Source organism: Coregonus lavaretus (assembly GCF_964263955.1).
Source record: "Coregonus lavaretus genome assembly, chromosome: 26".
Classification (NCBI taxonomy): domain Eukaryota; kingdom Metazoa; phylum Chordata; class Actinopteri; order Salmoniformes; family Salmonidae; genus Coregonus; species Coregonus lavaretus.
Genome location: NC_140013.1, coordinates 30,724,698 through 30,745,597, shown reverse-complemented (window position 1 = coordinate 30,745,597; position 20,900 = coordinate 30,724,698). Strand labels below are relative to the sequence as shown.

At 42.1% G+C, this 20,900-nt stretch overlaps 2 protein-coding genes across 2 annotated transcripts; one reads left to right on the top strand and one right to left on the bottom strand.

Moving 5' to 3' along the window:
• Window positions 1-6,289: 6,289 nt before the first annotated feature.
• LOC311101458 (class A basic helix-loop-helix protein 9-like) lies at window positions 6,290-15,651 on the bottom strand (the record flags this gene model as incomplete). Its single annotated transcript, XM_084142616.1, has 3 exons — window positions 6,290-7,306; window positions 15,306-15,313; window positions 15,633-15,651. 3 exons carry the CDS (start codon window positions 15,649-15,651, stop codon window positions 6,290-6,292), a joined length of 1,044 nt encoding a protein of 347 aa, XP_083998742.1.
• A 1,016-nt stretch (window positions 15,652-16,667) lies between these two features.
• On the top strand, window positions 16,668-20,154 carry LOC311101677 (E3 ubiquitin-protein ligase TRIM35-like). The gene is made up of 6 exons (XM_084142827.1): window positions 16,668-17,351; window positions 17,562-17,657; window positions 17,859-18,089; window positions 18,569-18,591; window positions 18,673-18,791; window positions 19,216-20,154. The coding sequence occupies exons 1-6, from the start codon at window positions 16,947-16,949 to the stop codon at window positions 19,746-19,748; spliced, it is 1,407 nt and encodes a 468-aa protein (XP_083998953.1). The 5' UTR covers window positions 16,668-16,946; the 3' UTR covers window positions 19,749-20,154.
• Window positions 20,155-20,900: the final 746 nt, after the last annotated feature.

Sequence of the window (20,900 nt, the reverse complement as noted above, 5' to 3'; positions counted from 1 at the left end):
TTGCAATGTTCATTCAAATCGTTCAACTGAAATTGTTACTCTGGCAACGTTTGCTGTAAACAGAAGCCTTGCTGCAAAATATCAGTAAGTATGAGTGTTCATAGCCTTACAGGTATGGGGGTTGCTGGGACAACAGTAGTCTCACGTTCCAAATCGTGTGTTTATTATTTTTATTTTTTTATTATATGTATTTGTTTTATTTTTTTATTATTATTATTATTATTTTTTTTTAGGGGGTAGATCAGCTTTAATATTGCTGATATTTTGTCCCTCAATGTAATTGTCTGCATCACTTCCAATCCCCCATATGTTAGTTTTTTCTCACAAATACAGTGAGGGAAAAAAGTATTTGATGCCCTGCTGATTTTGTACACTTGCCCACTGACAAAGACATGATCAGTCTATAATTTTAATGGTAGGTTTATTTGAACGGTGAGAGACAGAATAACAACAACAAAATCCAGAAAAACGCATGTCAAAAATGTTATAAATTGATTTGCATTTTAATGAGGGAAATAAGTATTTCACCCCTCTGCAAAACATGACTTAGTACTTGGTGGCAAAACCCTTGTTGGCAATCACAGAGGTCAGATGTTTCTTGTAGTTGGCCACCAGGTTTGCACACATCTCAGGAGGGATTTTGTCCCACTCCTCTTTGCAGATATTTTCCAAGTCATTAAGGTTTCGAGGCTGACGTTTGGCAACTCGAACCTTCAGCTCCCTCCACAGATTTTCTATGGGATTAAGGTCTGGAGACTGGCTAGGCCACTCCAGGACCTTAATGTTCTTCTTCTTGAGCCACTCCTTTGTTGCCTTGGCCGTGTGTTTTGGGTCATTGTCATGCTGGAATACCCATCCACGACCCATTTTCAATGCCCTGGCTGAGGGAAGGAGGTTCTCACCCAAGATTTGATGGTACATGGCCCCGTCCATCGTCCCTTTGATGCAGTGAAGTTGTCCTGTCCCCTTAGCAGAAAAACACCCCCAAAGCATAATGTTTCCACCTCCATGTTTGACGGTGGGGATGGTGTTCTTGGGGTCATAGGCAGCATTCCTCCTCCTCCAAACACGGTGAGTTGAGTTGATGCCAAAGAGCTCGATTTTGGTCTCATCTGACCACAACACTTTCACCCAGTTCTCCTCTGAATCATTCAGATGTTCATTGGCAATCTTCAGACGGGCATGTATATGTGCTTTCTTGAGCAGGGGGGACCTTGCGGGCGCTGCAGGATTTCAGTCCTTCATGGCGTAGTGTGTTACCAATTGTTTTCTTGGTGACTATGGTCCCAGCTGCCTTGAGATCATTGACAAGATCCTCCCGTGTAGTTCTGGGCTGATTCCTCACCATTCTCATGATCATTGAAACTCCACGAGGTGAGATCTTGCATGGAGCCCCAGGCCAAGGGAGATTGACAGTCTTTTGTGTTTCTTCCATTTGCGAATAATCGCACCAACTCTTGTCACCTTCTCACCAAACTGCTTGCCAATGGTCTTGTAGCCCATTCCAGCCTTGTGTAGGTCTACAATCTTGTCTCTGACATCCTTGGAGAGCTCTTTGGTCTTGGCCATGGTGGAGAGTTTGGAATCTGATTGATTGATTGCTTCTGTGGACAGGTGTCTTTTATACAGCTAACAAACTGAGATTAGGAGCACTCCCTTTAAGAGTGTGCTCCTAATCTCAGCTCATTACCTGTATAAAAGACACCTGGGAGCCAGATATGTTTCTGTTTGAGAGGGGGTCAAATACTTCTTTCCCTCATTAAAATGCTAATCAATTTATACGATTTTTGACATTTGTTTTTCTGGATTTTTTTGTTGTTATTCTGTCTCTCACTGTTCAAATAAACCTACCATTAAAATTATAGACTGATCATGTCTTTGTCAGTGGGCAAACGTACAAAATCAGCAGGGGATAAAATACTTTTTTCCCTCACTGTATATGTAATGCTTTGGAAATTATTTTGTACCCTTCTCCTGACTTTCAACAATGAGATCCCTCTGATGCTTTGGAAGCTCTCTGCGGACCATGGCTTTTGCTCTGAGATGCAACTAAGAAAATGTCAGGAAAATCCTACTAGAACAGCTGAACTTTATTTGTGATTAATCAGAGTCACTTTAAATGATGGCAGGTGTGTAATGACTTCTATTTAACATGAGTTTGAATGTGATTGGTTAATTCTGAACACAGCCACATCCCCAGTTATAAGAGGCTGTGCACACTTATGCAACCAGGTTATTGTAAGGTTTTTATTTTTCATTTTTCTCCCTCTGAGATTTCAGTTTGTTTTTCAATTGAATTGTTCACATTATAGGTCACATTAACAGTGGAAAAAGTTCTGACATGATTTATCTTTGTCTCATTCTTTTACATCACAAAAACCTGGCATTTTAACAGGGGTGTGTAGACTTTTTATATCCACTGTATATATACATACACATACATATACACATACATACACCTACCGTTCAAAAGTTTGGGGTCACTTAGAAATGTCCTTGTTTTTGATAGAAAAGCAATTTTTTTGTCCTTTAAAATAATATCAAATTGATCAGAAATACAGTGTATACATTGTTAATGTTGTAAATAGCTATTGTAGCTGGAAACGGCTGATTTTTAATGGAATATCTACATAGGCGTACAGAGGCCCATTATCAGCAACCATTAGTCCTGTGTTCCAATGGCAAGTTGTGTTTGCTAATCCAAGTTTATTACAGGCTCAAAATGGCCAGAAACAAATAATTATCTTCTGAAACTCGTCAGTCTATTCTTGTTCTGAGAAATGAAGGCTATTCCATGCGAGAAATTGCCAAGAAACTGAAGATCTCGTGTACTACTCCCTTCACAGAACAGCGCAAACTGGCTCTAACCAGAATAGAAAGAGGAGTGGGAGGCCCCGGTGCACAACTGAGCAAGAGGACAAATACATTAGAGTGTCTAGTTTGAGAAACAGACGCCTCACAGGTCCTCAACTGGCAGCTTCATTAAATAGTACCCGCAAAACACCAGTCTCAACGTCAACAGTGAAGAGGCGACTCCGAGATGCTGACCTTCTAGGCAGAGTTGCAAAGAAAAAGCCATATCTCAGACTGGCCAATAAAAAGAAAAGATTAAGATGGGCAAAATAACACAGACACTGGACCGAGGAAGATTGGAAAAAAGTGTTATGGACAGACGAATCGAAGTTTGAGGTGTTCGGATCCCAAAGAAGAACATTTGTGAGATGCAGACCAAATGAAAAGATGCTGGAGGAGTGCTTGATGCCATCTGTCAAGCATGGTGGAGGCAATGTGATGGTCTGGGGGTGCTTTGGTGGTGGTGGTAAAGTGGGAGATTTGTGCAGGGTAAAAGGGATGTTGAAGAAGAAAGGCTATCACTCCATTTTGCAACGCCATGCCATACCCTGTGGACGGCGCTTGATTGGAGCCAATTTCCTCCTACAACAGGACAATGACCCAAAGCACAGCTCCAAACTATGCAATAACTATTTAGGGAAGAAGCAGTCAGCTGGTATTCTGTCTATAATGGAGTGGCCAGCACAGTCACCGGATCTCAACCCTATTGAGATGTTGTGGGAGCAGCTTGACTGTATGGTATGTAAGAAGTGCCCATCTAGCCAATCCAACTTGTGGGAGGTGCTTCAGGAAGCATGGGGTGAAATTTCTTCAGATTACCTCAAGAAATTGACAACTAGAATGCCAAAGGTCTGCAAGGCTGTAATTGCTGCAAATGGAGGATTCTTTGACGAAAGCAAAGTTTGAAGGACACAATTATTATTTCTATTAAAAATCATTATTGCTAACCTTGTCAATGACTACATTTCCTATGCATTTTGCTATATTTCCTATTCAAACTCATTTCATGTATGTTTTCATGGAAAACAAGGACATTTCGAAGTGATCCCAAACGTTTGAACGGTAGTGTATATATAAATACATATATATATATATACATATCTTTAAAAATATATACATTTCCCTTTATTACTTTCCAACCCCACCACCCCTCCCCTAATTGGAGTAAACTAGTGAACAACAACGCTTAGGCCTCTACTTCCAGCTTATACATACTATAAACATTTTATGGACACAGTCAATTTTACAATAATTCTATTTTGTTTGTTTTTACTCCTGAACTTCCTCTACCCTCAACCTCTCCGATCATTTTCATGATGTCCATCCGGTTTGCTTCTATATGCCATATCTTTCTAACTGTGTTCTTTCACAAAAGCTCTCAACCCATAACCTATATACTTATTATGGACACAGTATGCTTTCCATGAGTTATCTCGTTGTTGATATGAGTGAAGCCTTGGTGGGGGTCCGAGGATAGGGCCACACTAATGTAGAACTGTAAAAGTAAACCAACCAATCAGATTACTCATAATCACCACTGTAATAGTAACAGTGAGACATCATCCTCCATATCTGTATCTATAACGCTACACAACATTTTCAGGATTCATACTTATATGTCCTGTACAGTAGTAGGTATGAATGATGTGACTGCCCTCTGGAGGGCACTAACAGTAAAAACTCAATGGTTGATTAGGTTTTTGTACTAGAGATGAGGTACGTGTCTAATATGCTTGTCAAGTCATGTTATGGAGACATACTAAATTACAGCTTGTATATGAAAGGGCATACAAGTTCACAGTTTAGTTCTGCCTGTCTGTGTGGAAAATACAGTGTTTTACATTCCTAGGAAATGGGGGGGGGGGGGGGGGGGGGGGGGGACTAGTAAGGGAGTACGGCCCTTGGCCCTAGTAGACTAAAGCCCTTCGCCTCTGTTCCTCCTCCTACTTTATCCGCTTCCTGATCTGTCTTGCTTTTACTGGAATCAGTTTGCTATGAACCTGAATTACAACCTACTGTATACCTGCCCCTGACCACGTCTCTCCTACGGCCCGTTTCCTCTGTTTGCACACCTCAGGCATTCATTCACGAGTGAGTTTTCTTGCTTTGTGACAAGAGAAGGCATGCTGCCAATTGCTCATCCACTCCCAAGCACTTAGAGGTCAGAGACTTTATGGCACAGGCCTTCCTGAATCAGGAATGTAAAGGAGCTGTATAGCGGTACCATAAACACCTCCCTCTATCCCCCTACACACACACACACACACACACACACACACACACACACACACACACACACACACACACACACACACACACACACACACACACACACACACACACACACACACACACACACACACACACACACACACACACACACACACATACCTTTTTTCCATATTCTGGTGAGAATCAGAAATGGGGTAATTTGATTAGCTCAAAACAGCTTCATTCATGGTCAATTACATTGCAAGGATGTCTACATGCATAATTATTTCATTCATATAATTCCAAGTTGACTGACACTCCTTGACAGAAAAGGAATGCGGTTGGCAATGCTAATTATAGGATGAGAGACAGAGTGTAACATTCAGTGTCTCGGAGAAGAGCCGAGGAGGTGTGTTGTAACCTACACCTTTCAAAGGAGAGACGCAGGGGTAAGAAACCAACCATGCAAATCATTATCAATAAGGCTCAACTGTATAAGTAATCATTGAAAACAACCATCTTATGTTAGAAATATTCCAAACAGTGATAGCAAAGCCTCTATTCATTTTCAAAAAAGTTTGGGCGATTCATAATGTTCAGAACATGATTTATTCTCTTTATTATTACATAATTATCTTTCAATTCTTACAAAAATACAAATTGCATAGGCACAATTCTGACACTTCTATAATACTTACTACAAGTTGCTTTTCTGGGGTTTGTGCTGCAGGGGAAGGAAGCACTATGATTCTCTTTTTGAGAAAAGAGTCATCTTTCTCATGTAAACATACATATCTCAGGTAAACAAAAATCTAGATGTATATTGTGTTTAGTCCCTCATGCTCTGTTTTAAGACTAACAACTCATACAGCTCATTCAGTAGCTATATTTATCACATTATATTCTGTATTACAAACACATGTTGAAATGTTAAACACATTCCTTTCGCTTTTAGAGACTATTGGATGTAAAACATATACTGTATTCTACAAACCTCTGCTGTAACATTTCATTCCATCAATACTTTTGTCAATCTGTTTAAACAAGTGTAAGACATTACTAAGAAATCAACTTGCAAAGCCAAATACCCAAAGCCATCATTGCATCCCATACATACAGTACTTACATAGACATATACACACATCAGTTTCCCTCTGTTTGACATAATTGTAGATAGTAACGTTGGTGCCCTCCAGTAGAGCTCATGTCTTGGGTTCAGTCAGAGTCAGTGCATGGTTAGGAACTGTTGGTAGCAGGCTGACCCTTGCAGGTAACCCAGCTGCCACGTGAAGGGCACGGCAGGAGAGGAGTCTGAGAAGCTGTCAGTGTGGTTCGGGTGACAGGTGGCCCTCATTCCAAAAGGGTACCCTGACCCCCCTCTCCACTCACTGCTGCTGTAGTACAGGGGGCTGTTCAACTCCTCGTGAGGGTGCGAGGGTGTGTAGAGCTGGGTCTCAGTAGGGGAGAAGTGGGCATAGGATGGGGAGGGCAAGCAAGATGGGCTGGGGTGTCCTCCTCCTGGGGTGTCTGTGTAGAGCTGGAGCTCTGGAGGCAGAGTGATGGGAGACTTGTGGGCATCGTGATCCTGCAGGGACTGCTGGTGGTGTTGAAGCTTACGCTGCAGACAGTAGGTGTCCACCGGGGTCTGGAAGCCCCTCTCTCTCTCCCTGTCCTTCCCCAGGTCCAGCATGGCCTCCCCAATCCCAGCTGAGTGCTGCCCTCTGAGGCACACTGCGTGGGTGCAGGGTGTCTGTCCTCCTGGCAGGGCGCTGGGGCTGGGATGGGAGTGCAGGAAGACGGTGAGCGAAGAGATGCGGTTGATGGCACGCCTCAGAGTGGAAATCTTGGACAGTCGCTTGCCGTTGAGGTCGTGTTTGAGCACCATGCGCAGCGCATTGAATGACTGGTTGTAGTCCAGGATGCGTTTGCGCTCGCGAACGTTGGCGGCCACACGGCAGGACTTGGAGTGGACGGGGCGACTGCGTCTCTTCTCATCCTGGCAGCTGCCGGCCATGCCCCCCTCGCTCTCTAGAGAAGACTTCTTTGAACCAGCCTCACTGTCCTCGCTGCCACTGTCCTCCTCTTCCTCATCCAAACCCAGCAGACTCCCTTCTTGCTCCTTCTCAGAGAACTCTGACTCGGTGAGAATGGCATGGCTGCTCATGGCTGGCCTGGTGCCCACACTCCCCCTGTGTACTGTACTCTGAGAAGACAGGCTCAGGTCTGTCACTGGTGCCTCTTTCTGCAGACAATGCAGATGTTTACCTTCCAAGCTGAGGTAAAACTAGTGAAACTCCTCTGGGCTGGTAGTTCCAAGCTCCTGTCCTATCCTACATGACTCCAATGCAACGGCAGACAGTGCTAGTGTTCAGCCATACACCAAGCCCAAATATTTCTACTGTCTCTCAGCTCCTTTCAGTGACTCAGTTCATACCTCTGGCTGGCTCTGACAGGCGAGAGGCGCTTTTAAAGAATTGCCTTTTTGTATGTGTCACATTGTAGGAAGGCTTGCCTAAAAGCAATTTTGTATTCTGTGTTTATGAGAGCCCTGGGGGCAAACAGGAGAAAGATTAGTCAAGAGCTCAGACACTCACACCCCCTCCCCTCCCTTCCTCTCCTCTCCACAGCCTCCTCAGTCATGCAGGATCTCCTCCGCTTCTGTGGTGCATTATTAATATGATCAGTGTCACAATGGAGCATGAACATGTGATGATATCCTAAGTGGCAGCATTGCAATGTTGTGAAAAAAACATGGTATGTTGGTATGTTGTTGGATGGAAGACATTTGTGAAATGTCTGGAATATTTCTTAAATGTATCTTAAAAATAATGAGTACCCAAAGAATAATGGTGCGTAGAAGACATATGTGAAATTTCTGTAGACTAATGTTTGAGTATGAAGGTCTTGACAGATAGGAATGCTATCTTAAAAACAGGAATAGTTTTTTTAGGACTGAGAAAGAGTTGCAGTAGCAGCCGTTGTTATTCACTAAGTCTCACATAAACTTGCCATGTAAATACATGTTATAAAATGCTATTAGGATGTTATAACACTATCATCAAATGTCAATGTTAGAAATCAACCTTACAAAGAATCACTTACACTACCGTTCAAAAGTTTGGGGTCACTTAGATTACAGGATCAAAATGGCCAGAAACAAATAACTTTCTTCTGAAACTCGTCAGTCTATTCTTGTTCTGAGAAATGAAGGCTATTCCATGCGAGAAATTGCCAAGAAACTGAAGATGTTGTACAATGCTGTGTACTACTCCCTTCACAGAACAGTGAAAACTGGCTCTAACCAGAATAGAAAGAGGAGTGTGAAGTCCCGGTGCACAACTGAGCAAGAGGACAAATACATTAGAGTGTCTAGTTTGAGAAACAGACGCCTCACAGGTCCTCAACTAGCAGCTTCATTAAATAGTACCCGCAAAACACCAGTCTCAACGTCAACAGTGAAGAGGCGACTCCGGGATGCTGACCTAGGCAGAGTTGCAAAGAAAAAGTCCAGTGTCTGTGTTCTTTTGCCCATCTTAATCTTTTATTTTAATTGGCCAGTCTGAGATATGGCTTTTTCTTTGCAACTCTGCCTAGAAGGTCAGCATCCCGGAGTCGCCTCTTCACTGTTTACATTGAGACTGGTGTTTTACGGTACTATTTAATGAAGCTGCCAGTTGAGGACCTGTGAGGCATCTGTTTCTCAAACTAGACACTCTAATGTATTTGTCCTCTTGCTCAGTTGTGCACCGGGGCCTCCCACTCCTCTTTCTATTCTGGTTAGAGCCAGTTTGCGCTGTTCTGTGAAGGGAGTAGTACACAGCGTGGTACGAGATCTTCAGTTTCTTGGCAATTCCTCGCATGGAATAGCCTTCATTTCTCAGAACAAGAATAGACTGACGAGTTTCAGATGAAAGTTCTTTGTTTCTGGACATTTTGATCCTGTAATCGAACCCACAATTGCTGATGCTCCAGATACTCAACTAGGTTCAAGAAGGCCAGTTTTATTGCTTCTTTAATCAGTACAACAGTTTTCAGCTCTGCTAACATAATTGCAAAAGGGTTTTCTAATGATCAATTAGCCTTTTAAGATGATAAACTTGGATTAGCAAACACAACGTGCCATTGGAATACAGGACTGATGGTTGCTGATAATGGGCCTCTGTACGCCTATGTAGATATTCCATAGAAAAATCAGCCATTTCCAGCTACAATAGCCATTTACAACATTACCAATGTCTACACTGTATTTATGATCAATTTGATGTTATTTTAATGGACAGAAAAATGGCTTTTCTTTTGAAAACAAGGACATTTCTAAGGGACCCCAAACTTTTGAACGGTAGTGTATTTCGCACTCACACTATTTTATTGTCAAGAGTAAAGTATTTTATCGTGGGTGTTCAGTGAAAAAAATAAGTAATTGTGGCTTCACTCCTGACACATGGTGACTTCATCAGATAAGCTACATCAATAAATTCCTCTTTACACCTTATAGCTGAGAAAAGAGAGGAAAAACACATCATCACATGTGACATGAACATCAGCTATATCTACGGCAACAATTAGCCACGTTCTATTGAGTGATTCTTACCTTGCCATGGCTGGACTAAGGTACAGTGTAATTTGGATGTCTAGCGTGAAACTGTGTCATAAATCAAGCTTGAGTGGCCTCCAGGACCTGAAGAGACAAGGGCCAACACTTCAAAGCTGGGGGAAAAGAACACAAAATATTTTTCAATTATCACCTGTAATCACTGTTGGCTCAAGTGCTGCTTGGCCTCTAATTGCTACCCTGTTTCCCCCTTCTTCCTCCACGGCCTACCCACCTCCTCCACCTCCCCCTCCCCCAACCCCTCCTCTGTTAGAGGTGAAAGACAGTTTTGATGTGAGCATCGGAACCATTTGTCCAAATTAATGGATTATGATAGTCCAAAATACTGTAACAGGAAACTTTCATGGATTGATTTAGTGGCACTTACCTCTTTAATATGTCATTTTCTCTGACATTCTTGTGCTGATCGTTTTTTTTTGTCCACCACGTTTGGTTTTGCTCTACATATCCCAGTGTTTCTGGGTTGGAATCATACAAGTAGAATAACATCATAAACAAATAAATCAATATCAGTAATGTTTCATACCTCTAATCATTTAATGTGGCATGTACAGTATAGGCACCTAATGACCCATACATGTAGAAGCAACACATGGCCATATCAGTCTCCATTCCTGGAGGAAGGAGTAACCTGACAGTTTAAAAATCCTTAGATGATACCGCATGAGAAACCTCAAGCGATGCACATACCTACAACATGAAGCACACCCATCACAAGGTATTGTTTTTTAGGTTGATACGCACTGGCGAATGATATATATCTCCCCTAAAATAATTGTTCTTTAACTTCTAAGGTACTGTCATTACACTACTTGAATGCATGCTTTCATTTATTTATTTTTTTTAACTAGATTTACAACAGCACTTATTCTCTAAGGCTCTGTAGCTTCACCCGTCAGACTGGACTCTGCTGATAATATCAGCCCAAATGCTGCTGGGGGTCATAACTCTTATCACACACCCATTGAGGGGTTATTGAAGACATTGTGTCATTCCTGCCTGGGTTTATAGTACGCTGCTTAAAAAGTCAATTAGGCCTACGAGGTACAAGGTGCATGTTTTGAGCCATCCCAACAGTTAGATGATTTGGTTTAAGTGGTGTAAATGTCAATGCACACTAATTTAGTGATAGCATTTTCAACGTTTATGTTTAAACTGCTGTCATAGGCGTAGCTTGACCTTTCAGTTTGGGGGTGCTAATTTGGGCAGATTCTGTAGAGGCCTATAATGTAGAATGCCTTGTTGGTCAAATAAACAGTTTGAAAGAGAAATGTCCAGGTTTATGTCACGCAAAGGTGTTTTTTAGATTGTTTCCTGCACTGACATGGTGAGAGCAATGTGTTTTCCCCATTGCAACACAACAGTAAAAGGCCGATAGTTATTGTGGGTGTAAAAAAAGTATTTTAGGTGAGAATTACAACATCACCCTTCCTTTTCTTGTTCTGAAATTAGGGCGTAATGTCTAGGTTTCTTAAACACAGGTCTGCACACTCTGACATGGTGTTCTCGCTATAATTTGAAATTAGTTGTAAAAGCCAGAACCTTTCCATGCTAATCATAGGTTGGGTTTTGGAAAAGGTGGGAGGGTCACAACTAGACAATTCCAGTCAGAGTTTTCCCTAAAGACTTTCTTCATATCTAATCAATTCATCCCCATAACAATATGACCTTCCCAGTCACAATGACATCAATGTTAGACTATACCCTCTCTTTTCCCTGATTCCTGTTACTCACATTTCTTTGTGTGGCCCCTTGGTTTGATTGCAGACGAGGATCCTCATCTGAGATCTGAGGGGAGGGGGGGAATAAAAAACATATGAAACTTTCAAAAATCATCCTTGTAAATAAAACTATACATCTGCTGCATATATGCGATAACTATCTGATTTATCAACGTTATTTTCATCCATCATTCTCCCTCACTTTTTATGTCATCAGCCACTACTTGTTTGATGTCATCTGAGCAGAATGATCCCAGGAGAATCTGAAGCATCTACTTGGTTAGCCACGTCCTGGACTGACAGAGTCCTTTGGGCGAGAGTAAATTAAAGGGAGGATGTAGGACCTGTACAGGTAGAGTGTCTGACGACCTGTTACAGGATGGGGTCGCAGTTCCGGAGCGACCCACTAGGTGTCATCCTCCAACAACCTTAGGCACCTCCTCACTCACAGTCTGGACTAATCATTGGTGTCACCTGTGTCTACCTGTTCACCTGTGTATTTATGCCCTCACTTCCCTGTATTCCCTTGCTCAGTTTTCTCTGCTAGTTTCTATGTGCTCAGCAGTACTAATCAGTGTCTGATCTGAGAAGTATGTACAGGTACTCGAGAAGGGTTTTCCCTTATTCTTTATTATTTCAGTCATAGTTACTATTTTCTATTTTGTCTGTCAGCCTGTTTTTGGAGACTTCTTTGCTCCACCTTTTTTTTATTGTGTTAAGTCCGTTGTTTTGTATCCTGGCTTCGGGACCACCAGTAAAGATCCTTGTTTCACCATCTCTGCCTACTGCCTACTGTCTATCCTGCACCGCACCTGGGTCACACCTCACACCAACCCTTACAACGAACAAGTAGGAGATAATGCAAGACTAGTTGAGGACTTTGAGCGTGGGAACTGAAGCTCAGTGTTTTGGCAGAATTGGCTCTCTGGAGTCTGAGAGAACACAGTGGGAACTATGCATCATACAGTAGCCTAATCTTGTGAAGTAGGTTTTGGTGCAACTTTAAGCTTGTCTTATTACACTATGGCAAGTTGTCATACATTCTACATCTCTTCTCTATTCTTAGTGTATGAGGCAACAACGGTTTATAAAAAATAAACTGTGAGGCTAGTGTAGGCTTTGACCAAGTGTACCTTTTGACCTTCAAAAAGAGGTAACCTTGAGCAAGACACTTCACCTTAATTGTTCCACCTAAAATCATAACATTATGTATCAACTGAGATTGTTCTCTAATCAAATGATGGTCAATCGATTGTTTTATTTTTCACAAGGAGTTAGAATGAGCAATGTCAGCAGAGTTACTGGAGCTGCTGCCCCAAGCCATCTTAAATGTCAGCAGAGTTACTGGAGCTGCTGCCCCAAGCCATCTTAAATGTCAGCAGAGTTACTGGAGCTGCTGCCCCAAGCCATCTTAAATGTCAGCAGAGTTACTGGAGCTGCTGCCCCAAGCCATCTTAAATGTCAGCAGAGTTACTGGAGCTGCTGCCCCAAGCCATCTTAAATGTCAGCAGAGTTACTGGAGCTGCTGCCCCAAGCCATCTTAAATGTCAGCAGAGTTACTGGAGCTGCTGCCCCAAGCCATCTTAAATGTCAGCAGAGTTACTGGAGCTGCTGCCCCAAGCCATCTTAAATGTCAGCAGAGTTACTGGAGCTGCTGCCCCAAGCCATCTTAAATGTCAGCAGAGTTACTGGAGCTGCTGTCCCAAGCCATCTTAAATGTCAGCAGAGTTACTGGAGCTGCTGCCCCAAGCCATCTTCAATTGTAAGCAAACTAACAGAGACAGTGTAATATGGTCTGCACCAATGTCTCCGTTCCCTCCTCCACATGTGGGGTGTTCATTTACTCCGCCAGAAATCTGAAGCGTCTGATTCCCTCCGTCAGCGCGTCACACCCTGCGTCTGTAATTACAGCATCAGGTAGTCCAGCACTGTCTGTGATTAATTTGTAACGGAAAGGATTTGGGGCTAGCACAGCACAGTGTGCTGAGTCATGTAGCCTATAGATCTACAGATGTAGGATCTTAATTTTAGCCAGTTTGCTACAGCAGGAAAATAATCCTGCAGCAATAGGAAATGTGAATTATTATGTGGATTATAATTAATGGGCATTTTTGTAGGGTTAATAAATTTTTCGTAAGGGAAAATCAAGTCAAACATTTCTACGTGGAAATACAGCCTGTGATATACAGCAGAGCTTGACAGATTTATGGTCCGAACACAAAAAGCTTTGACTGTAGTTTGGAACATCCCTTGGCCCAGTGTTTCTGACAGATAACAAGACACCAGCAATTATCTGTCGCCATGAATAAATCAAGGACTTTACTTCACACCCATGATCCACAAAACCATTTTGAAAGGCAGGCCGGCCGGCAGGAGCAACCTGCTCAACACTTCTCTCTCCTCTGAGATTGTGAGAATGAGCAGTTGTTTTCTGGCTGTTATTAGAGGTCTTCAACATATATTTCTTTACAGATACATATTTCCACAGGGGTTATTTGAGATAATATGTAAGCAGGAAGAATTGGGGTCCAGTATGTTGACTGAATGGTGATGGAATTTTCACACTCCTTTAAGAACAGATTTTGACTAATATTTGTAATCTAGCAATGGAAGAAAAACAGTTTTCAATGAAGACGTGTGTTGTTGCTACTATTGTTTTAATTCAAGTGTCAAACCAATGAAAACGTAATTGTGTTCTTCAACAACAACAGAGAAACGGAGGTAGACAGCAACACTTAAAACATGTTTGTGCTCTTGTCATTGAGAATATGGACATAATGTATCTGGGAAGTGAGATGTTATTTTACTCTTTGTTATTCCATGGGCTTCACTTAAGATGTCGTTAAATAGGGGGAGTCCAACTGGGTGTGATGGAAATAAAGTCAGCATAGCAGCCAGGTATTCTGGGGCCCCCTGGCCCTTTGTTCCTGCAGCTGTAAACCTGTAGAGGTGGAGGACCCTGTTGGTACATGCTCTCCCCCATCCAGCTCCAACCCTCTGCCTTCATACACTGGCAGAGCTGCTTGGCCTTTAGGAGGACAGTGATGTCATATTTGGACAGGATCTTTACCCTGTGGAGGTGGATCCCCTCTTCTAACCCTCCTCCCTCCCCATCCCGCCTCCTCAACCAGACTGACTCAACCACAAGGGGCTATCTGTATGCATGCAGAGCACCTCAGACCCTTTCCTGTGGAAAGAGAGAGTGAGCCGATGGCACAGGGCTGAGTCACACACACACACACTAATAAACAGGTCTCTGTGCTCCATTAAAAAAAAAATGTATTCTATCCAATTCTATCCATGAAATGACTGATGGTCCCAAAGGACTCGGTTTAGAACCTACTAGTGTAAATGCAGTATCTACAGTACATCAGCATCAATCACCTGTCATCTTCAGTCATTCAGCAGTGTCAATGGGAGATTTGTGAGAACATTTGTAATGCTCGCAGATCTGAACTGTCTGTCTGCCTATCACCAAGTTAGATGACACATCAGTCTGTGCACATACAGAGCCAAGTCGTCATCACTGTGTGAGTTGTATTGTTGTCTTTCTGTTGGATCTGTTTCCATGGTGAGAACATGCAGCAACATTCCCATCTGGGAAAAAGGTTAAGTGCCAAGAAAATAACACTTGTTACGGCAAACAAAGATAGTGAAAAAGATCACAGAGCTATTAGATAAATGAGAGTCTTTCCTCACTCCAAATATGACAGGACCTTCTAATTACATGCAGCATACAATAACTAAAGTAATGCCTGAATGGCCAAAGCCTTCAAATTGAACAAATGATTTACCTTCACAGTGTACTGTTTCAGAGACGGCCTCCTGTGCCTGGGCTTTCAATGAGACAGCCATGCATTCCAGCAGAGTGAAATATGAGCTGTTAATAACACAAACCTTCCACTCACATGAGAGTCTGTCATCAATACACAAGGAGAGTTAAATCACTAGCGTCCCACTGGTGTACTGTTCTGAAGTGCCACGCTCAAGGCAAACTGGCCTACAGTAGCAATGTTCCAGCAGTGCACATCGCTCGGTCTAGCATTATTCATGCAAGTGCTCTACAATTAAAACCCTGCAGCTTTTCACTGAAGGACAATATTAGAGCCCAGATAAGTGATACGTTTCTCTGACACCATGGCAAAAGCTTCTTTGTTGGGACTACAGTAAGATGGTCTGATCTGATTACATGACATGTCCTGTAGTTTACCCCTGTAGTGGTGCAGGAATCTTACCCTCTCTGCCCCCATCCATGGGTAAAGTCACTGGCCACCAAACAACACCTTGAGCTTAATTATATTTTATCAGAAGTTGAGGTAATTAGACAGCTCACTGCTTAAGGCTCACAAATATTCATGTTCACAATTAATAGAATCAACCATTTAGTGACAGTTCTGTGTTCAGAACTGAATCTACTGTATGATAAATATTCATACTGTATAAATATTATTGTAATGACAATGGTTTGAGGTACGACAATAGTATGATGTTTTATGTTTCTTCTAATTCAAGATGTACACCGCAACACTGTGCTTCTACAGGCATTACAGACCTGCCCATTTGGAAGAAAATACAACGTAAATAAATGTTCAATAAATATATTCTAAACTCCTCCACCCTCAACATGACAAGAGTAGGGAGACGCTTTGAAGTCCCATTCCAGCCTGCCTCACACCATAATTACACACAGTAGTCATTATGGCCTCAAACACTTCCACGGTGGTCAAGGTTACGGGGCCAAGGTCTCCTTGTTCTCTTCTCACACAAAAACATGGTAAAAACGTGTCTCTCTGAAGGTGGTAATAGAGAGACAATGGGACAACCCTGAGACAATAGATGCAGTTGACATTCTGCAATTCAAACAAAAAAAACACATGACCTCTGAACAACCTAATCTCTAATCAAATTGCTAGAATTGCATGATGCAAAAATAAAAATCTGTTTTTCGTTGAGAGATTCCTTTCCGGATGATTTGAATGAATTAAGTTATTGTACACAAAAAGCGCTTTAGGGTAAATAATTCATTGTGAAGGATAGTGTGTCTTCAAAATACAAGCTCTGTTAAACCTTGACTGCCCTCCAGTGGTTAACTTGGAACTAAACAAGGAACTTCACACACAGACCCTCAACATCTACCACTAACATAATTAAGGGGTTATTCACCCCCTCTTCACAATGCTTGAAGCAAGAACCATTAACAAATCAGTTTCTTTGCTATGATAAATTATGTACAGACTTTTGCGGTATCTGTGTGTAGCTGCAAAGCTCCTCCCCTCATACACATGTAATACACAGAATGCAGGAAGTATTTTTACAGGAATTAAAACACAGCACTCTTTGACAGAACTAGCTCTATTTATTTGACTGTTTTGTTCAACAAAGGGCAAAGTACATGACACAGGACCTTTCAGATCAGTTGCTGGAGGAGATGAGGACATCCTTTAGTTCATAGTCTTATAGTAGCTGCCTGCTACCAAACAAGGGTGAGTCTTTAAAAGTGAAAGTTAACTGATTCCTTACATTGGGGCATTACGAGTGTGACTGAGAAAATGGCCTCCAGACTGTCTCTTCCAGAAGAGGATCTCTCCTGTCCTGTGTGCTTAAACATCTTCAGTGATCCTGTCCTCCTATCATGTAGCCACAGCTTCTGTAAAGCCTGTCTGCAGAAGTGCTGGAGACTGAGAGGATTTCAGGAATGTCCCGTTTGTAGGGAAGTATTTTCAATGTGTAATCCACCCTGTAACCGGGCTCTAAAGAACCTGTGTGAGGCTGTCTTAAAGGAAAGGAATCAGAGCGTTTCAGGAGGGTCTGAGGTGCTCTGCAGTCTGCACGGTGAGAAACTCAAGCTCTTCTGTATGGAGGATCAAGAGCCCATCTGTGTGGTTTGTCGTGATTCAAGGAAACATAAAAATCATGACTGCATCCCCATACAGGAAGCTGTACAGGAACATAAGGTAGGATTTTTTTTTTATTCAGAGAAGGTTGTGGGGGGGGGGGGGGATTATTAGGAACATTTAGCAGTAGTTTGTGGTGCTCTACAATAGTTGGTGCTAAAATAGGGCCTGTGAAATCTGTTAATTTTTTACTCTTAACCAAATGTCTTTCCTACACAGCAATGTCACATAGAGTAACAAGTTTGTGAATACCATGTTGTTTCATTTCAGGTGAAACTCAAGACTGTATTGAACCCCCTAAAAGATAAACTGAGGCTCCTTAATGAAGTCAAACTCACCTGTGATAAAACAGCAAAACATATCAAGGTATGAAATTTGAGTATTGATGCAACAACATTGTACACATTTTGGCTAGTTTGTGTTTGTTGTCAACTCGGTTCTAATCGAAGGAAAGATCATCATCATACCGTAACGGAAGACTGAGGTGAAGCAATTTTGATTGGATGCCATCAGGGATGGGGGGGATACAGTACTGTATGTCTTAGATATCCCTCTCACTGTCTCCAGATCCAAGCCCAGCACACAGAGAGCCAGATTAAGGAGCAGTTTAAAAATCTGTACCAGTTTCTGCGAGAGGAAGAGGCGGCCAGGATAGATGCAGTGAGAATGGAAGAGGTGCGGAAGAGTCAGATGATGAAGAACAAGATAACAGAGATGAGCAGAACAATATCATCACTTTCAGACACAATCAAAGCCATCAAACAACAGCTGAGAGTTGAAGACATCTCATTCTTGCAGGTAAACCTTTGATCTTATGAGTAGATATTGTGAGTATTGTAGCGATCTTTCCTATATGAGCCACTTTACAATTCCCACCAAGTGGGTTAACCCTATTGACGCAATGTGTTGGGTGTTTGCCTTTCATGTCAGTGACCTGGGTTCACTTCTCTGCGCCCCCATTCGCTACATTGGTGTCCGAAGTGGGAATGGCGGCCATCGGAATGCACCGGAATGCACAGCCCAGAATGTGTGAGGGGTCTAAGTAGTCGTAGCCCGTTCCTTCCCGTTCGGAGGGGACAATATAGCGATCCTCGCTATATTAGCCACTTTACAATTCCTACCAAGTAGATTAACCCTATTGGTGCGATGCGTAGGTGCCTTTCACGCCGGTGACCCGAGTTTGCTTCCCTGCCCTGCCGTTCTCTACAGTATTATTTACTGTTTATTTTATTGATAACACTGATTTGCATCTCACCTGCTTTCTTGTTCCTCTTCAGAACTACAAGGCCTCTGTGAAAAGGTAAGTAATCTTCATCCTGTATCTCTTCTGTGGTTCAGAACCCATCATCAAAGCAGTATTGAACACTAATCATTCTTCCAGAGCCCAGCACCCACTGCCGGATGCACAGAGGGTTTCAGGAGCGCTGATAGACGTGGCCAAACACCTGGGCAACCTGCAGTTCAGAGTCTGGGTGAAGATGCAAGGGATTGTTCATTACAGTGAGTGTTTTACAGCAAAAAAAAACAACAACAGTAGGTTTAGTCTGCGCCTTGTTCTTAGTCCTAGAAAGTGTGGTCCTCTGTAGCTCAGCTGGTAGAGCACGGCGCTTGTAACGCCAGGGTGGTGGGTTCGATCCCTGGGACCACCCATACACAAAAATGTATGCACGCATGACTGTAAGGATAAAAGCGTCTGCTAAATGGCTTATTATTATTATTAACAGTATCAGTCAAAGGAGTTTGAAAGGCAAATTCAGATGAAATCCAGTAGTGACCCCCATACTGTTCTGAATTTTCAAAATACGGTTATTCTCTCTATTGCAACACAATGCTCATGTTAGTATCAATTAAACTTGTGTTAGTATCAATTAAACTTGTGGGTAATTTACAGTGTAAATTGTCAATTTAAATTATCTCTCATTAGCTCCTGTAATCCTGGACCCCAACACTGTAGGCACAAGTCTCATTCTGTCCGAGGACTTGACCAGCATAGGGGATGCTGATAGAGCACTACAGCTTCCTGACAACCCAGAGAGGATTGATGGATGTGTCCTAGGCTCTGAGGGTTTTAACTCAGGAACACACAGCTGGGATATTGAGAATTTGGATGGTTACTTTTGGGCTGCAGGTGTGGCCACTAAGCATGACAACAGGCTTATTTATTCTAACGATATGCCAGATGAATTCTGGGGTGTTATGACTACTTGTGGTGTATACCTAGCATTATCCCAAAAGCAAAATCTCCATCGCCTCACAGTAGATCACTTTCCCCAAAAGATGAGAGTGCATCTGGACCTGGTCAAGGGAAAGCTGTCATTCTTTGACCTTGATAAAAACACACACATACACACAATCACACACACTTTCACAAAGACAGTCTTCCCTATATTTCGTCATGATAAAACTTTGAGGATCTTACCAGTGAAAACCACTGTGACAGTGGGACAATACAGTTAAAAACAGCACAAATTGATGTAATAGTTTAACTGCCACAACACTGTTTGCTAGCACTCTACTCATAGTCCTGTCCTGAGTTAGTAATTCACTGTGAGTGTTGGAGAGGTGGGCATTGGTCTTGTCTCCACTATCTTAGAGAGACACTCAGCTCTAAAACAATTATTCAATGGACTCTGACCCTGGTCTTATCAACAGGTGAAGCAATCAAATTGCTCATGTATCACGTAACTAATTTTTTTGTTTAGCCTAATGTTGTATTACTAGATTGATTGTTTTTTATTTCTTTGTTTTCTGTTATTGATTGTTCCAGTAAAAAAAAGCATTTTGATTGCTGTGGATAGTTTTCACATGTCAGATATATAGTGCTGTGTGTATAGCATAATAAAATCGGTCTATTTTTGCTCTTATCTTTGTCTGGTCATTCTGACACATCTGTGATGTTGATCTTCATTCGTTATCAGTAACAACTTTTAACATCTATAACAATATTTCCCTTCCTTACCTAAAGCATGTCTAACTGCATACAAATAATTTCAACAAGGTTTTATTAATACAATGTGAAACAAATTGTGTTTCCCTTGTTTTTATCTCCTGTTAAGTTTCACAATTTCCAGCATGTTAGTTTCCAAACATTACATCGCTAACAGGAAGCATCGACAGCAAACAAAAACAGAAAAAAATAAAGTATCACATTTTCTCTGTTAAAGTGACTGGTTAGAGGTAGTTCCTCATCTCTATATTCAGTCAACATACTGCACACATATCTTTTCAGATACGTCTGTCCTCTTCCTGCTCACTGATACACTCATTCCATTGGTAAAGGGGGGTGTTGAGCTATGACTCAAACACACATACCATGTCCTTGTCTAACCACTGTAGTCTTGCACTCGCAGCATGTGTAGAATTTGTTAGGTCCTCTAGTATTATTCTATACCCCTCAAACTCAACTCTAGTCCTCGAAGCCAGTTCCACTGCTTTTTTTCATTGCTCCCCTCTAATAAGGGACTGATTTAGACCTGGGACACCAGGGTGATGCAATTAATTATCAGGTAGAACAGAAAACCAGCAGGCTCCATACCTCCTAGGGCAGGGATATTCAACGCTTACCCAAGCACTGCCCAACCCTGTTCCTGGATAGCAACCGTCCTGTAG